Source organism: Gopherus flavomarginatus, chromosome 4 (assembly GCF_025201925.1).
Source record: "Gopherus flavomarginatus isolate rGopFla2 chromosome 4, rGopFla2.mat.asm, whole genome shotgun sequence".
NCBI classification, from domain to species: Eukaryota; Metazoa; Chordata; order Testudines; family Testudinidae; genus Gopherus; species Gopherus flavomarginatus.
This window is the reverse complement of record NC_066620.1, coordinates 46,791,374-46,811,200: the sequence shown is the minus strand read 5'-3', so window position 1 is coordinate 46,811,200 and position 19,827 is coordinate 46,791,374. Positions and strand designations below refer to the sequence as shown.

The following is a 19,827-nucleotide window of genomic DNA, read 5'->3' as shown; positions in this document are numbered from 1 at the left end:
AATCCTCATTTCTGTATTGAAAAATAAGCTCTTTGTAATGCCTGGGAGATGCACAGGAAAGTAGAGCCCCTCCATGTGCTGGTGCTGATTTCAAGACTTCCCTCCAAATTCTACTAACACAGTGTATAGCTCTGTTAGCATTCATTTGTTGAAATGTTTGGGATGCACGTCTTCTACCATAGCCTAGTTTGCCAGAAGAGCTCTCTTTTGTTAGTGTTTGAACATATTCTTATGGCTTTAACTAGCTAGATTGATTGTGGTTTCCGGAGTCCTGAAGTATCTCAGACAAGAATTTCTTCTATGAGATCTCAAACGTAACATTTCACTGCAAAACACTGAGTAGCACAGAATCAGCTGCAATGAAAAAGGAACCAATGCTGATATGAAATTGCCATTGTTTAGATAGTAGGAGCATAAAATAGGGACCGATTATGCAAACCTTTTATGTAACAAATCTTATACTTGAAGCCAATCCCATTCCCCCTTTCAGATGACTAAGACTCTCCAATACATAATGAAAAGAAATTATGCACGATATTTGCTCTAAATATAAACTTTCTATAAAAATGTACTTGACATTTCTTGAAGGTCACTTTGTCCTCCAAAGACATATGTGAACAACTACAGGTATATTTGTGTCTCCTATTTTTGCAAGTCTACCATTACTCTTCGACTCAAGAATCAATAGAGCATTTGCTCTGTAAACTTGTCCATTTTGCTTTAAGATTTGTTGTGGTGTATACTGCTTAAGAGACTAAGACCTTGTCTACACTGCCACTTTACAGTGCTGCAACTGTCTCACTCAGGGGCGTGACAACCCTCCCTCTCCCCTGAGTGCTGCAAGTTTCAGCGCTGTAAAGTGACAGTGTAGACAGTGCACCAGTGCTGGGAGCTATGCCTCTCGTGGGGGTGTTTTTTTTTTTTAAACCTGCTGCCACAACTACACAGCCACGGCAGCGCTTTAATGTTGCTAGTGAAGACATACCCTTAAGTCAGAACTACATTGCTATGCTCTGCCTCAGTGTAGTCCTGGTTCCCAAGGAAAACACTACTCACATATTTTTGAACTTCAAGTCCACCAAATCAGCAGTCATTCTAAGGGAACCCAGACAGTGCACAAACGCTTATCCAGAACCAGGCTGTTCAAGGAGAGCATTCTTTGGTAGATCCTGCATCCCACTGAGTCCTTCCCCATGCAATTAGAGGTGACGGTCATGTCAGTCAGTTTTAGACATCTTGAAGCTGCTGCACAGGCCCATTTCCTTTCTGAAATACAACAATCCAAGACAAAGAAAGGAGTTAGGAAAAAAAGTGTTTCTCTACAGAAAAGCAGCACTCCTAATTCAAATATTGTACAGACTTGCCCACTGAAGCCTGCATGCACCTTCTTCTTTCTTCTTCAAACTGGAACTTGCAAGCAGCAAAGAAATCTCTTTAGAACTAATCAAGGAAAACAAGTCATTATCTTCTCTAGATAGCAAGCAGTTCTCACACCTAAGCAGATACATTCCTAAAAGTATCTGCCTCATTTATGTATCACCTGCTGATGAGGTAGTTCAGCAGCTAAGAATAGGGCATTGAATGTTTAATACTTGATCAACTGCAGGGCCTGGACACAAATGAGCTGTAGAAACGTACCATTGGTCAACAACCTTTATGCTTTGTCAGCCAAGATTTAACTCTACTCCAGAACTGGAGTTTAAATAGCTGAAGGCACATCTTCACTGCCAATGTTAGAGCACTGCTGCGGCAGCGCTTTAACATGGCTTGTGTAGTCACGTTACAGTGCTGGGAGAGAGCTCTCCCAGCATCCTAAAAAAAATCCCACCCCCACGAGGGCGTAGCTCCCAGCACTGGTGCATTGTCTGTACTGGCACGTTACAGCGCTGAAACTTGCAGCACTCAAGGGTGTGTTTTTTCACACCCAAGAGAGAAAGTTATAGTGCTGTAAAGTGGCAGTGTAGACAAGGCCTTAAGCTTTTCATTCAGGCTGAATATTGCACACATTTCTGCATAACTCACTTAACATAAGCCTTCTGGTCATCATGGAGAGACACAAAAAGAAGGTGATATACAGCATTAAATACAAACAAAGACTTTATTGAATGCTGCTCAATCCCCTAGTGAAGATTATTACAAAAGTTTTCACACAACTGCAATTTAAGAGATTGGAATGGTACGTCTGATAAAAGATGTGAGCAAGACTTGATTAAGTAAAACAAACAACTTCTATAGTCAGCTTTTTTCATATTTAAGCAGCATACTGCATTTTCACTAAATAAAACAAGGCATTTGTGGTTAGTGCTCTGCACTGCCATAGAGAAACCTTGTTTGGAATGCCAGATTTTGTCTCACTCTCCAGGCCAGCAGAAGCTGAAAGTGCTGCAGAAACAGCTCAATCAGCCTCTGAAGGAGGGAACTGCATTGTTCCACAGAGATTCCTTGGGTTGACATAAGAGCTTCATTGATGGGCTGTAAAGGAAGCTCCATCCTCAGCTGCAGGATACGAAAAACTTAAACAGACCCAGCAGAGAGAAGCATGGAGGGGGCAGTGAACAGCAAGGCATTTATCAAAGTGGAAGGTCAGACACAAGATATACAGTTATCTGTTCAAACTAGAGTTTTATTTTTTGTTTTCATACTTCATCTTATTTCTAACTTGTGCTTTTCATAATTAAAAATTTAAACCCACTGCATAGGCATCTTCACTCAGTGGAATTCTATACAACAGTATCTTTGAGATCTCTAACAATAAAGGGCACACACAGTATCTCATCAAGTTACAGGTAAAAAATAATGTACCTTAGTTTTATTTGAGAAAATACAGCAGAACGAGAAGCCTTTTCTAGAATCTCAACCAAGGTTTGCAGCAATGTAAAAAGCATGTATAAAACAAAGGAAAAATGTACATAGACTACACCACCTATGTGCAACACAATCAAAAAGAAAATTCAAGTCATAAGTCTCACCACTCCCATAATTCTCACTCATATTATGAATAAAATTCATTTTTGTGAAACTTCAGAAGTGACGTATCAATGATTAGACAAATTTACAATATGCTATGGTAATGATATCATTCAACTCTTGTATTTAAAGTCATAGATCTTTTTTTCTCCATTTACATTTTGTCAGAAAATAAGTTGGCCATTTCTACTATATTGATGAAGTTTCTGTTTTGCAATTTTTACATATTCCAAAAATGTGTACAAAAGTATGTCTATCAAGCAGAGGTCATCGTTTCTTTATTTGGCACTTGTACTGTTGTGTGCATTTAGCACGTTGTGAGTACTATTTTGCTTTTCAACCAGAGTCTTCTTTAGCTTTAGCTCTTCTAACTTTCTCCACAACTCTTCACGTTCCAATTCCTTCTTTTTTTCTCTACAGAACAAGTAAAAGATTAGACATGTCTAGGTTTCATATACAATGTGCATTATAATTACTTTGATGAAACAGCATATGCTATTCTTATTTACAGACGCTCCCCGAGTTGCATAAACCTAATGTATGCAAATCCAAGCATATGGAAAAAGTTCCGTAAGCTAGAAATAGGAGTTGTTTTGGGGTTGTTGTGGTTTTTTTTTTGCATAATGGTCGGAGATACGTTTCTGACTTATGCAAAATTTGAGTTACGCACTGGGAGTGTCTGTATAATAAATTCCTCTTGGAAATTTTTTTTTTTACCACTTTTTTTACTCCTATAAGGAGTCAGGATTTTCCCCATGCCAAATATCAAAGCTCAACTTATTGATTCTCAGTGGCAGAATATGACATCTTTTTTAGAGATTATACCATCCTTTGACAAACCATATCAGTCAACTGCAAGTCTTCTATGAGCAACTAATTTCATTATAAATACTGCAGTTTTATTCACATTAATAAATTCAGTACATAATATTTTGTGTTTCAGAAATACATTACCTAAAAAAACAACCTAAGAAAATGATTACCTTTGTCTTTCTGCTTTGTATGAGCTTGTAAGTTCATCAAATAGCTTGCCATTCATTTCCATCAGTGTTTTCAGCACATTATACACCAGTGCTACAATGGTCCTAAAACAAAAGGAAGGCACTGTAAATTATTGGATATAAGATTTGTTTACTAGCATCTGTTTTAAGTGTTTGACTTCCTCTTCCTGTTCCAGCCCTACTGCATTTAGACAGTATTGTAACTAAGTTTTAAATGCAGATGATGTTTACTCTAGTCTCCTGTATGCATGAATGTGAGGATTTATTAAACATGCATTTAGTACATTTGGTTCATTGCCTTAGTTTATAAAACATTAACGCTTGAAGGCTTCACATAAACCAGCCATAGTGAATGATTTTTTAAATGTTAATATCGCCAAGGCTGAAAGGCTGGAATCTGATTAAGGTAACAGTCACAGCGTTTTAATAGAATAGTATTATGTTACCCATTTTACTTTTTAATGTAATTTAATGTCCCAAAAGAGAAAGATGGCATAGATAAAATCCTCAAACTATAGACTGATGAGCCTCAAGCAAGGGAAAGGGTTTGACACAGCTGCTGATTACACTACAGAAAATGCTTCCTGGAGAGGGGAAGTTATTTTGGGGTGATCTGTGCCACTCTCTCTGTTAGAAAATTGTTCTAATGTATAATCATGGCACCAAGACACCAGCTTCATGTCTGATTTTGTAGGTAACAAGGTAAAAAACAGAGCTCAGAGATGTGGGTTTAGGCTTTTCATTTATTTTCTTGTATGTCTATCAATAATCCGTTTTAGGATTATGCTCCTCTACCAGTACCAGGGAGAAAGATGCTATTCAGATATATTAAGACCCATCTCCCTTAATTCTCCTTCAGCAAGTTTAAAGTAAGTACTACACTTGAGAGTTAACTAATAATCCTTCAAAAGAAATACTGAAACATTTTCAGGGTAGAATCAGATATATTTTAATTTATGGTACATATATTACTAATTCAAGCAGCTTTATAACCCTTATCCTGCCCCTTTCACTTTCTCCACTAACATTCATCTTTGCTTGTCAAGTTACGTCTCAATTTAAACTACAACCAAATAATAGTCCCAGCTTTGAAGAGCTTAGAGTGTTATATACACTTATGACACTGTATATACAATTAAATAATTTCAAATATTTACAAATTAGTTTCAAAGGAAATAAAAAGGTATGACAGGTTTTCTGTTTTCATCACATTATGTCTAGTTATCCTTCACCGTTAGAAAGTGCAAACAGCAAGTGTATCATACTAAACAGACAGGAAGCCAAAATTCACCGTATTTCGCTTGCTTACCCCTGACCCTCCCAAAGTACCAGAATGGAAACGTGTCCCAAACACAACACCAGCAGAAACTTTAAAATCCAATATAAATACTTAGTATGTTTACTGACTGCATCCCCACAAAAGTTTCCTCACAGCATAAACTTTCTCCTTCAAGATCACATTAAAGCTGAGTAAGCTCTTATTTTCTGTTAACAGAAAAAATCATTTTGAAGTATATAATTCTGAAACATCTGTATCCAGGCATATCAGGGAAAGGTTTCCATTTTATCTGTATTAGCTGGATGGAAACAGAATAAAAGAAACCCTTCTGAAACTTACTAGTCCTCTAAGTATACTTTAGGTATTTGACATCTAGTTTATGGAATAATTTATGAGAAAAATTGAGGCAAAATAGTGACTTCTCCTGTGACTGATGAAAAGGGGGATTCACTTCAGGTCTGAATTTTGATGCGGTCCCAAGAAACACAAAGGACATAGAACTAGTCTTCTGTCTAACACTGATAATTCAGTCTCACAAGCTGATGTGCTTGCAGCTAGAGATACAGTCCTAATAAAACGTGGAAAGATCCATTTCATAAGCTCAAATATTGGTCTCAATAGCCCATATAGTCTGGTTCAAAGTTTATACTGGGCATCTGTGATGATTTAAAATGTTGTCTACCCGCACAGACTTTGTATTATGTGGGTGAACTAATACATTCATCAACTCCTCATACTGCTCACTTGTACCTTTGACATACCAATGCAGAAGCCCAAAAAGTAAATTAGTTTCTTCTATAAAATTAATTTCACCTCAGTGTTAGAAAAGGGACCTATCAGTTTTGAGTAAAATGGATCCTCCAACTCACACACTATTAGAACTAGATATACTTTTGTTTCTCTTTAATACCAGAGTATGTTGGGTAGCTCCAGTTTTTACTATCTGCTTGAATATGTGTAGGTGAAGACACATTCTCCTTGAAGCATTAATGGTTCAATCCATTAGCTCTGATTTAGTAATTCTGTTTTTCATATTAAATCAAACTAAAGCTATAACTTTTCAAGTGAGTTCTTTGTAACTCCTGCATCTCTAGCAATAAAGTTTCTGCATTTAGAACTTAACAGTTCTGGCTTATGCTTAATCAATAGAACAGAATTCAGCTCATTCTCCTACAATTGTACAATTCTGTAGTGGCCAACAGAATAAAGATATATACAACCAACCCTCTGAGCAGCTTCCTGTGTTTATTTGGTGTCAGTTGCTTATGCTATGATTAAAATAAAGGTTTTACTAGTCAACACTGAGGGGAGGGTATCACTTAAAGACAGTAGTATACTGAAAAGCCCCAAATCTGTTATTTCTAAGTCATCTAATATGTAATCTTCTCATTCTTTCATTCCAAAACTTTTCACTAACTGGAAAAAAAACCCAACCCTTTGGTATCTTAACACTTATGTGCATTAGTGATTTTACTTTTTAAGTGAAACTTCACACAATAGGCCTCATTGTTTAACATTTAGGAGTTATATATTAATGACAGCATTCAGCAGTCATTTCTCTCACCTCCTTTTGTATAACCAGATGGTGGGCATCATTTTATATGCAAAATATCTCCCCTCGCCCCCCCCACTTAGAGTTTAAAATTTTCCTTCATTACCCTGGACGACAATAAACTTATTGATATAGATGTTGCATCTACATCACCGCTTCATGGTCCTTTCTTTGGATCTTGATGCATCAGAAGTTTCCTAATGTGCTATATGTTACTATATGTCATGTTACAAATGATACACAAAGTCAAATCTGTGTAACTTCCACACCACCATACAATTTCCTTGGACATTTTTTCATTAAATTCCAACTTTTCACCATAAAGGTACAAATCAATGAAAGATGTAGACATGAATGAAATCCAATATCTTAATTCAAATTATGGGAAAACATCTTACTTCAGCTAAGTAATCATTTCTATCTATGGTAACTGGGAGAACATAAATTCCTCTAGACATGATATCTCAAAGTATGCTTATTAATATAAAGGCCATTCTTTTAGCACTTCATCTCATTTTGAAGTCAATGGGATTACTCACCTCTGTCAAGTTAAACATCTGCATAAGTGTCTGCATGATCACAGTCTAAGACGGGAACGAAGGCTAATACAATTTATTTCTGGTAATACTTTTTAAAAAATGACATCAGAATAAGCAATACATACGGATTCCAGTGTTCTTTGGAGATCTTGTATAAACTACCAAACATAATTGGTAGAATTTTGTTAATGTTCTCCTCAATCAGACTAAGAATGTACTCATTATTCCAGAAATACAAAGCCCTTTCTGCAACCTGAAATACACATTTCAGAATCAGAACCACAAAACATGATAGTACTAATTAATGTAGAAGTCAAATGTGCAACACTATTGAAAATACTATTTAATACCTGAAAATGGGAACTTGACACACACTTGGATATCTGCTTAAATAGAGGTTCTTCTATTTTTTTGAACTGGGTTGGTTCTATTACATCTAAGATTTCTTCAATTTCACCTAAAAACATCACCTGTTTTATAAAGAAAAGTTTGTATATTTATGCATGCCATTCAGAAGGTATACAGAAAGTTTATATAATCTATCACATAGCTAGACTGAGGATACCAACTGAATAATCAGTAAAATAGGGTACACACTGACAAATATGCTCCAAGAAACATGGCACATTACTGCTGTTGCACATTATCACCTTGTGCCAGATTCCTTATTGCAATTTACTATTTTTCTTTTTAATTTTTGTAAGGGGGCTTACTTGTTGGTTTCAGTTACCAGAATATAACCACCATCTTTTATTACCTCTTCTTGCTTGCTTGCTTTTAAAATCATTTGATTTTAAATGATGCTTTGAAGAAAACCAGAAGAAATTTTATTTCTTCAGCTTTGGCTGCAGAGACTTATTCTTCTCCATTCTGGATTATTTTTACAAATGCTTCATTTCAGTTTTAAAATGCCAGGAGTATAACAGTATGTAGGTAACCCAGAAAATTGAAGAAATCTGATGCATACAAGAGTCTTAAAGGACGCTGCTTTCATATAGAATTAAGAGGTTTCTTTGACAAATGAAGCCACCAAGCTGCCAACTACTTACTTTTAATGACACGGGACAGAGCCAATCAGAAAAATGGATTTCACGAGACCATTTAAAAAGTACATTTTAAGAATTAGACATATTGTACCAACACATGAAATTACAATGTATAACATTTTTTGTAATAAAGTAATGAACGTTTTATTTAATGCTTTAGCCATTGACAAAGACCTGGTCAAACTTTCATAGTCGGCACTCACTGCAGATGGACTGCACTCACTGTAACTACTAAAATGCTTTTTTAAAAAAGCTTTAACGTTTCTTTCGAAAAATCATACTAATGCCTACCAAAGAACAGGGGGCTTAACTAGAACATTCCTCTCAATGATAATACATTATCCTAGGAATCTTTAGTGCTGAACATATATACGAGCATTTACTATTAGTAGTGCTGTCAGATTTAAAATAAAGTAGTAAGTTTGCACAATTTCTACAAAGAACTTCAGTGCCCTACGAAATCGAGAACCACAAAATGAATCATGCAAGATCCCAGAAACAGCGCAACAGGTGTAAAACACTTCTGAGCCTGCAGCACTTTTTTATATCAGTTACAAGAGAATAATTTATTAAAACATAAGACCAACCTCTTTCTGACTGCAAGTTTTTGGCCAAAATTTGAGCAATCCTCTGATAACCTATTATAAAAATAAAAATAATAAAAAATTAAAATCAGAATAAGTTTCCAGTATGTATTCAACTAGATTTTTAATATTAACAACATTAAAATATCAGAATAATATTAATATTATATGACTTATCCAAAACTGTAGTTCAAAGGGGATTGAACCATTTTGGGTCATCTCACGTGTTTTGCCTTGTGTTCAGAATACTTCAACGACTTTACTCTCAAATTCACACTGCTTCAAAAAGTTTCTTGAGCATCCAAACAGCCCCAATACTGCATGTAGCTAGATCTCCCTCTAAAGATCCATTCTTTGGGGAGCACTTGCCCCAGCAACTCAAGACCTGGAACCATTTAAAAAGTTGCAGCTGTGGGTCATGCATGCTCTCTCAGCTCCAAACAGTCTTATAAGGCTAGATAGAGGAATCCGAGCCCCAAACACCTTTGATTCCTTTCTATTATCTGAGATGCAAAAGACCAGGGCCGGTGCAAGGATGTTTTGCGCCCTAGGCGAAACTTCCACCTTGCGCCTCCCACCCCTCGCGCCCCCTCCGAGGCAGCTCCCCCCCTCCACCATGAGGTGCCCCCCTTGCAGCAGCTCCACCCTGAGGCACACCCCCCCGGCTCCAGCTCACCCCTGCTCCGCGCATGAGTACCCCGAGCATGCCGTCGCTGCTTCACCTCTCCCGCCTCCCAGGCTTGTGGCACCTAAGCTGATTGGCGCTGCAAGCCTGGGAGGTGGGAGAAGTGAAGCAGCTCACCCCTGCCCCCAGCATGCACGGGGAGGAGGTGGGACAGGGGTGAGTTGGGGTGGAGGGTTCCCCTGCATGCCGCCCTCTCCTTACTTGCTGCAGGCGGCCTGCCCCGCACTACCCTGCCCCAGCTCCCTCCGCCTAAATGCCGGTGGCAACTGGGGCGGCGGAAGATCCGGCCACCACGGTCGCTGCCGAAGAAAATGGCGCCCCCCCAAATCCCAGTGCCCTAGGAGACCGCCTAGATCGCCTAAATGGTTGCACTGGCCCTGCAAAAGACCCAAACTGGAAAAGGATAACTATGTAGAGAAAATATATTCAGATAACTCTATTGGGACTTACCGTTCTGAGATTGGTAGAGACCCTAGGAAGACTTAATTAGAAGTTACATCCTGTTTCAGATGGTTGAACAATAAATTAAAAATTGAAGGCCTACTCTCTGAAAACAAACATCTGACTTTGCCTCTTAATTGAGAAAGTAGTGATGACTAAAAAAGTGTAAACAGGAGTTCCATGTGGCAATTTTACATATTTCAGAGATGGAGACGTATCAGGCATGACAGACTCTGACCTCAAGGAAAGGGCCCCCCAATCTTCTGCTATGGTCAGACCAGGTTGATCAAAACATGACTGAAATGAGAGCTTGATCTACTTGGACAATCTTTGAACAGAGACTGATTTCCCCCACTGGATTTATCCTCAGTAGCAGCCAGCTTGGAGGCTTCATGATTTTTTTGTTTTGTTTTACTTAGATAATAGCGCAAATCTTTTGTAATCTACTATATTGTCCGTATCTTGGGTTCTCCAAGTAAACTGAGTTTTAGAAAAGACTGATGAACTGTTTGAAATAGAAATTCAGAGAATATCTTCTTAGGAGGCGTAATTCTTCCTGAGGTCGTCTATGGGCACATTATTTTATTTTTAATAGAACACTGAGGATTTTCCATTAGCAGATTAACCTCACCTTCCTTCTCAATGCAATGCTCATGCAGAGGTAGTACAGAGAAAACTGTCCTATGGGCTCAATGGGAAAGTTAGTAATTTTAAGTCCCTAAAATAGACAGTACCACAGAAAACAGATGTGGACCAGATCAGTGAGAAATAAGTATTTTGGGTAAATACAAGCAGAGGTTTTTGCATGGAAGGATAAGTTGCAGCAGCAGCAAGAGCTAGTTTAGATTGTAACATATAAAGAAAAACAAGCATTCCAAGATGTGTGAAAAGGGACTAACGGAGACAGATGTAAGAGGCCTTAAACCCAGTGCTCTGGTCTGGCCAAACTAAGGGGCTTTTGTGGCAGAGGGATTGTCAGAGCACGGGATGTTCCACAGCACGTTCCTTCTTCTCTTCTCATAAGGGAAGAGGATGGCATATAACTAAAAAGGCTAACTTCCAAGTTATCTTGGAAAAATGTCAGATTCGGCAACCACTCAGGCTGTAGGACCTTGTTGGAGATGAAACAGGGCATGTCACATCTCTTAGAACTATTCAGGTAGTCTGGTGTGTATCACTGCACTGGTTCATATTTTCAACATTACCATAGTCTCCAACTTTGAAGGTCTATTAAAGTCCTCATTCTAGAAGAGAAGCACCTGCTGCTGTTGCAGAACTGAGTATCACTTCAATGAAAAGTGAATAGAGTGAACATGATCACAGTATCAACCAGGAAAGTCCCAAGCTCAGATTCATGAAAAGGAAGCAAGTTATATGCAGAGAACAACAGTTCCCTTGTGAAGACCAGTCTTCATGGGAAGCTTAGGGAATGGGGGTGGGCTTCAGAACCTGAGCTCCACCCCAACCTGCAACTTCAACGCACTGTCTATCTAAAAGCTATTTTTAGAGCACTAGCACAAGCCCTGCCAGCCCAAGTCTATCAACCCAGGCTAGGAGGCTCACTTCTGTGGGCTGTGTAAACTTACCCAATAAGTCAGATATCTAGAAAGGGCAAACATGGACAACATGACTCCTGAAACAAGCTGTCACCACTGTTGGATACTTGGTAAAAAAGGTAAGGATAGCTCAGTGGTTTGAGCCTTGCCCCCCCTAAACCCAGGGTTGTGAGTTCAATCCTTGAGGAGGGCCATTTAGGGATCTGGGGCAAAAATCTGTCTGGGGATGGGTTGTGCTTTAAGCAGGAGGCTGGACTAGATGACTTCCTGAGGTCTGTTTCCGATTGTATGAAAAGAGGGTCTTAGCCAAACCAAATGGGGTTACAATCTTGCAACCTGAAATGAACTAAGGGCTATCTTGCAAGGTACTAGTCCAAATAGCATTACTTTTTAGAGGCTTCTGAGCTCATCCACTACTTTTCCAGAGTCGGAACAGTAAAGACAATACCAAAAAAAAAGGAGGGGGGCACGGGGGATTTAAACTCTTACATTTTACTGAGACTAACCTCTGTTTTTCCTTCACACAGATCTTTATTGGTTACCATTTATCTGCTTCCCCACCACACTCGAGGTGTGGAAAGTGAGTCACTCTTATTTAAATTAGCTGTCCTAGTTTTGCTGGATTTACAATGTTAAGCAGTTTATTTACATAAATACATTTTTCAATGAAATCTTGGTAATTTTTCTGTTGCTTAATTAGCTTACAGCTTAATTACTTAATTATGCTGAGACTTTGGTTCCTTGGTTACATAACAGAAAATTTACAAGCCTAATAGCTTATTCTCTTGCCTGCCTGCCTCCCCAGGCACAAAACAACCTGAGCAATGCAAGAGAAAAACAGATAATACACTTCTACCCCACTATAACGCGACCCAATATAACACAAGTTTGCGTATAGCGTGGTAGCAGCAGGGCTCCGGCGGCACTTTAACGGGCCTGGGGCTCCCCGCAGTGGCTGGAACCTGGAGCTCTTTAAATCACCGCCGGAGCCCTGCCGCCCCTACTTCGATATAACGGGGTTTCAGCTATACTGCGGTAGGGACTTTTGGCTCCCCACAACCGCTTTATAGTGGGGTAGAGGTGTATTTTCAGACAGTTAACATTTGCCATACAAAACAGAATAGGGAGAAATTACTATGTACACCTCTACTTGGAGTATGAATTCTTTATGCTCAAGTCCTCACATGCATGAAACTAAGGGTTAACTAAAAAGTCTAAAGTTTTCATCATTTCCTGGAGTCAAAATGTCCAGGACACTTAATTGTGTCATTTAGTATCTTTAAATGTCTTCTTTCTCAGCTGGAATGAGTAAATATGTCATGCCTAGGCTTAAGAAGTTAGGTGTGTCCCTATGGGGATATTACTTTCAGAGAAAGCTGCATAAAAAAATAGCTTTTTTTATTTTTCAAGTATGCATCAGCTAGATACCCATGCCTGGAAATTACAATGCTAAGGAAGCCTACAAAGAACAGGGATCAGGTACTTAACATATACTGAATATTTTAAAGGGCTGCTTAAGCATTACTGTTTAAGTGTTTTCTCCAAAACATACTAAAACCCCAAAAGTCTATTTACTAAGGCTAGCATACAAACATTTGCCTAGTGCTCATGTTAGACAAACCATTTATAAAATTTGGATACTCCAATCTTAACAGCTGCTTTTGGCTGCTTTAGACTTCACAGGGGTTCAACTACAGTCATATGTACCTGTTGGACAATCCCCATTATTTACAGGAATTGTGTATCAAGCTTGCTGCTCACAGAAGCAAACATTCCTGAAGTGTCAAGACTACAGTGCAGTGACACTCAAAGTGTCTCCTATGACTCTTTGAAGCACATGATATGAAAACACTGTGATTTAATTAACAACCAATCAGGGTGCTTTTACTATACTAAGTTCCCTCTAAATTCCCTCGCTGCAGTGCCCTTCCCCGCTGGCCCCAGCACAGATCTGCCCCGGACTTGCTACAGCCAGGAGAGAGGAGCCCCTCCCACGGCCTGGAGCTGCTGCGATGAGAGAGGCCTGGGGGAGAGTCCTCTGTCCCCACCGCAGCCCCAGGGCAGCCTGCACCCCACAACCCCTCATCCCTTGCCCCACCACAGAGCCTGCACCCCCATCCAGAGCTCTCAAACCCCCACACTTCCCAAACTTCTGCCCCAGCCCTGAGCCCCTTCTCACACTAGAACTTTAACCACATTTGAGGAGCTGACCTGGGGAGCAAGCTGGAATAAAAGGTTTAATTTATAAGAAAACTACAATTTTGATTGCAAAAAAGATATTGCTAGGAAAACAATCCAGATGAAAAGATCTAGATGAGTGGGTCTCTGCATGGGAAAGGGGACATGCATCTTCAATTTGTGTAGCTCACAAAGAAAATATTTATAAATTACTGTATAGATGGCATTTGACTCCAGTTAGCCCCATCATATTTTTGCTACTCAGGACATACTCTGTTGGAGGGGATGCACAGAAAAGGGAGCATACTTGCACATGTGGCAGTTGTATTAAAGTAAAGACAGTTTTGGGTTGAAATTATTAGAGATTCATTTTATAAGAAAAATTCCAGCTTCCTAGACATCCCCTGAACTGCGTACAAAATGGTCCAGTAAAAGAGCTTCACTTCAAACAAAATGACTAATTTTTTTTTTTTTATGGTTAGCAGTAAGATTTTGTATTGCATATTACTGGAAAAATGTGATTTCACCTATGATTTGTGGTATAGTAAAATATTGACTGTCTTTGTAATGAAAAAAGTTTCACACCAAGTACGTACACATGAGAAGCACCAAACAGAGGATAGGTATTTCGAAATTTAGTCACCTTTTTAGTGTACTCAGGAGAGGAAGGGGCCCCAGCCAGCAAGCCAGAATCTTCAGCTAGGTGCTTTGAATATTAACTTGATCATAAGTAATAACTAACGTATGACGCAGTATGTTAATGGAGAAGGATAGCATAGTGGTTTAAGCATCGGCCAGCTAAACCTAGGGTTGAGAGCTCAATCCTTGAGGGATTTATGGATCTGGGGCAAAAATCTGTCTGGGGATTAATCCTGCTTTGAGCAGGGGTTGGACTAGATGACCTCCTGAGGTCCCTTCCAACCCTGATATTCTATGAATGTTTTATTATAACTTTGCCTTAATTGTTTTTTGGGTTTTTTTTGTTTTTTTTAAAAGAAAATGACAGTACTTTGTTTAGGAAAGTAGAAGTTGTGCATATGCAGTTATTTAATTTAAAATACAGTTTTATGCAAAAATAGGGTCTTCTCACTTAATGTATCTGTTCCACATGTTCAGTCAAAATCATATTTGTGTATTTAAAACAGTAAATTTTTACTACATTTTATTCTTGCTAACAGATTGAGCTGGATTCTGTTCAGACTCGCACATCTTTAAAGTCAAGTTAAAATTCTTTTGATCACTGGATTAAATTCTGCCCTATGTTACACATGTGCACATTCTTTGACAATGGCAGGACATGAATTGAAAACAACAGTATAACATGATGGAAGTTACAGGGTTTTTGTGCTGCTTTATCTACTGTGGAGCTTTGTAATCTTTTGAAGTTGCTTTACATTTCTGATCTCTTTCTCCTTTAAGCTGTTGCACAATTCTGTCATCTACATCTGGGACTTTGTGATCCCACTTCTTAAAAACTGTACTCCAGAATCTCAGCCTTTTTAAAAAAAAATATATTATATATATATATATATATATAGTCCTTATGGCTGCAAAAGTGTAAGCCAATGTTGTCTCGTCAAAAATACAAAAAACATGAAATAAATATTCAAAAGGAATAAAATGCTCCATTTATCTCACAGTATTTCTACACTGAAATTCAACAGTGGCCTATGTCAGCTGACTCAGGCTCATGGGGCTATCTGATTGTGGAATAGATACTCAGGCTGGACTGCTCCAAGCCCAAACATCACCAAGTGTTGAATTCCAGTGTAGACATACACTCAGAGCTCTGTGGATTGTCTGGCCACGGAATTTAACATTTTTGCCACTGAAATTTGACATTATGTTGAAGCCAGGTGCCTGATACTTCATTTTCAATCTCTTTGTCCTGCTTGCTTCTTCTTGCTTTAAAACTTTTCCCACAATGGGGAGTTAATTGGATTATAGTGCATGTTCTCTGCACTGTTCTGTGGAGACAGACAGAAGAGAGTTGGGGAACCAGAACTGGAATGTGGCTTGCACCTGTGGCATCTGGCTAGCAGGGCTATCTGGAGCCTATGGCTGCAGTCAGGGCCTGCTGCAAGCCCTCTCTTCCATGACATATATGGGACAGGGATGAGGGGACTCTGAGCCATGGTAAGGACCTGCTTCAAGAACATAAAAATCCCATTTTCAGAAAATAATCTGACAAATTTTGTGTTAAGAGTAAACAATTATAAATCATAATTGTGTGTTTCTGTAGGGGTGAAGAGGATTGGAATTAAGTTTATTTCAAAGAGACAGAATAAGTTAACACTGCAGCACAATTTGGTGTTCTTGTTTGATAATTTAGCTCGATTGTGTTGTGTCCCCCTCACTGAACATAACATACTGCTACCGGGACCTAAAATCTGTGACAAGATCACTAAGTAAATTCTGCAGCACACTGCTAAAGCAGGGTTGAAATTTTACAGTTGTTTCATTTATCCCTTTAAAAACAACTTTTTAAATATTTTAAAAATACAATCAGCATAGTATCCTATTTTTATATTAAATATTATGCTGTCTCCACATTTTTAGTCTCTTTGTTTTGATGATGTATAATCGCAATGTTGAAGTTGTTAAGGACCGGTTGGAAGATTTAACAGTTGAGGGAAGGGACATTTGGGGCTCTTGACACTTGGGACAGTGTCAGAGGCAGCCTGTGGTTATGGAAAATTTGCTGAATGTTTCTGCAAAAACGATCAGTGAAATAATTAGCGTTGATATTTAAATTCATCTTTAAAATTTCAGACTTAATCCATTGATCTGAATAAGGCAGTTCACACCTCTTCTTGAGTTACTGTTTCAGACTAACTGAAGTCTCAGGAAGACAACACTGCATTGATTTGCAATCTGTTCATTTTTTCAAGGTTTTCTTCAACCATAAGATCAGACAACTGTTTTTTAAAAGTATGGATTCTGGATTACAGTTTGTGTCCATAGATTCTTATATGCCGAGAAGCTCTAACTTTTGTCATTTGCTCCAACTTTAAGTACCTACACAACTATATCTAAAAAATATTTGCTGTGCACATATCAATATTACTGTCTAAACACGATTCATTTTTCTTTTATTGAGAAGAAGCAAGCCTAACTGACCAAGTGAACAACAATCCTGCACTGTAAATAGAGCTTGTCAGTAATTTTCTGCTTTAAAAAACATGTGGTTTCAACAACATTCACATTTTTTTGTTGGAAAATTTCAGTTTTATACAAAAAAAAATATCAATTTTCCATTGGGGAAAAACAAGATGAAAATTTTGTTTTGGATCAGATCATCCCAAATTGAAACATTTCAGAGTGTTGGCTGACCTGCTGCTGTGCATCATGGGAGAGGGAGTCTGGCCAGGCCCATAGAGGAGAATGGGGGCCCAAGGCACCTGAACTACAGCTCTCATGAGGTACTCTGGCAGCTCAGAAAGTTAAATGTTGAACTGACTTCAAAACAAAACATTTTGATTTTGGAATAGGAGAGGGTACTAGCCCCTTGGGGACCGCCCGTAAGATGGAATATTTTTGCTCCCCCCCCCAGTACTAAAATAGGCAAGTTCTAATCACCTTTTATTATAAGGGGACCCTCTTGAGGTGCTCAAGGCACTATGCAATTGCTTTGTTTATGCCTAGTGCCTGCTCTATTGAGAATGTCTCAAGATAGGGTTGCCAACTTAGTTGCACAAAACTGAGCACCCTTGCCCCGTCCCACCCTTCCTCTAAGGCCACGACCTTTCTCACACCATGCCCCCCTCCCTCTGATCCCTTGCTCTCCCCACCCTCCCTCACTCACTCATTTTCACTGGGCTGGCTGAGGGGGCTGCAGTGGGGGTGTGAGTTCCAGGATTGGGCCAGAAATGAGGGGTTCAGGGTGCGGGAGGGAGCTCTGAGCTGGGATGCAGGGTGGGAGTGGGTGAGGGGTCTGGCTGGGGGTGCAGACTTTGGGGTGGGGCTGAGGCGCTTGGGGTATGGAAGGGTACTCCAGCCTGGGACTGAGGGCAGGAGAGGGATCAGGGCTGGGGCAGGTTGGGGCACAGGGCAGGGGAGTGGGGGGGGAAGAAGAGGAGTGAGGGCTCCGGGCAGTGCTTACCTCAAGCAGCTCCCGGAAGCAGTCACCATGTTCCCCCTCCAGCTCTTACACAGAGGCACGGCCAGGCAGCACTTCCCCATTCGCAGGCGACACCCCCGCAGCTCCCACTGGCAGTGGTTCCTGGCCAATGGGAGCTGCAAGGGCAGCACTTGGGGCAGGGGCAGGGTGCAGAGCCCCTGGGCTGCCCCATGCATAGGAGCTGGAGGGGGGACATGCCAGCTGCTTCCCAGGAGCCGCATGATGCAGAGGCTAGCAGGGAGCCTGCCAGCCCCGCTGTGTGGCACTGCCAACTGGACAGTCAACGACCCGGTCACAGGTGCTGACTGCAGCCACCAGGATCTCTTTTTAACCGGGTGTTGTGGTCAAAAAAAAATCAGACACCTGGTCACCCTATCACCGGATTTCATTTTGCTGAAATAAAGATGTCAACATTTTGCGTATCAAAGTTTTTCAGGATCTTTCATTGCATGAAACATTTCAATATTTTGACTTTGTCCCAGTTAAGGATGAAAACAAATGTTAAAATATCAGAATTTCCAGTTGGACAGAAAAATCCAATTTCTGATAAACTAACTGGGAAGGCATGGCCAAGAACACTGAGGATCTTTTCCCTATACTGAGATCAGACACATGATCTCAGCAATTTAACTATTTTCTAGTCTATATTCCCATTTTTGTCACAAGTTATTACCAATAGATATAGCTGTGCTTTCAAAATCAAAAAATATTTCTCTTTTTTGGCACGTGTCCTGGATTTACAAACCCTAATTTTTCCCAGAACTGACTACAGTTAATTACTCAAAATAGTATTGGCAAATAACTCTATCACTGATGAGAGAGTTGCATTGACATTAATTCAGATGAGAAATACAAAAATAAAATACTCAGTTGAAAAACACTTACTGGTTCTGTTAATGTTGTATCTTTTTCCAGGAACTGTACAACACAATAGGCCAGCTAAAATGTAAGTAATACAGTTATTGAACTATTTTAAATTAACACTGACTATTAAGACAACACAACATAACTAAATATCACAAATGATAATGGGAACACTTTAATCAGCAAAATATCTTAGCCTTATCAGATGTAGGTCTTTTTAATTTTTCTTCCTAAGAGAAGGATAAAGCTCAGGGGTAGGCAACCAATGGCATGAGTGCCCAAGGCAGCACGCAAGCTGATTTTCAGTGGCACTCAGACTGCCCGGGTCCTGGCTACCGGTCCGGGGGGCTCTGCATTTTAAATTTACTTTTAAATAAAGCTTCTTAAGCATTTCAAAACCTTATTTACTTTACATACAACAATAGTTTTGTTATATATTAAAGACTTATAGAAAGAGACTTCCTAAAAACGTTAAAATGTATTACTGGCATGCGAAACCTTAAATTAGAGTGAATAAATGATGATTTGGCACACCACTTCTGAAAGGTTGCTGACCCCTGATATAGCTAAATTTAACTAGAAAAAAGCTAAATATATTTTAGACTATTGTATCTTTTAAAAGCCTTCAGTATGTCTGGATGCTTAGTTTCTTACCCTAGAAAAGGCTTCATTTTTTATTAACTAGGAGATTCGATTGCTGTAATGCAGATCCAGCATTTAGACAAAGTCTTTTCTAGACATCAGCTCCTCAATTAGGAAGTATGTACCAATAAGCTGCGTTTCAACGTCATGCACATTCAAAACTATTGCTAGCCCAAAAGCTATGTTAACACTGAGTTCAGGTTGGGAATATAGATCACCAATTTAAAGGCAAAATCTAGGAAACTGGAAATCTAGGAAATGGGATGGGTGAGGTAATATCTTTTAACAGACAAACTTCTGTTGGTGAGAAAGACAAGTTTTTGAGCTTAATACACAGAGCTCTTTTTCAGTTCTGGGAAAAGAACTCAACTTC

General features: G+C 39.3%; 1 protein-coding gene across 1 annotated transcript in view; it reads right to left on the bottom strand.

Annotated features, from left to right (window-relative positions):
- Positions 1-2,079: 2,079 nt before the first annotated feature.
- The window catches only part of PPP2R5A (protein phosphatase 2 regulatory subunit B'alpha), a 109,235-nt gene continuing 91,487 nt past the window's right edge, over positions 2,080-19,827 (bottom strand). Inside the window, exons 8-13 of the mRNA XM_050951896.1 lie at positions 18,834-18,887; positions 8,972-9,022; positions 7,689-7,808; positions 7,464-7,591; positions 3,951-4,052; positions 2,080-3,381 (exon numbers count right to left, since the gene is read on the bottom strand). Of these exons, the coding sequence (XP_050807853.1) occupies positions 3,246-3,381; positions 3,951-4,052; positions 7,464-7,591; positions 7,689-7,808; positions 8,972-9,022; positions 18,834-18,887 (591 nt within the window). The 3' untranslated portion in view covers positions 2,080-3,245. The remainder of the gene's footprint in view (positions 3,382-3,950; positions 4,053-7,463; positions 7,592-7,688; positions 7,809-8,971; positions 9,023-18,833; positions 18,888-19,827) is intronic.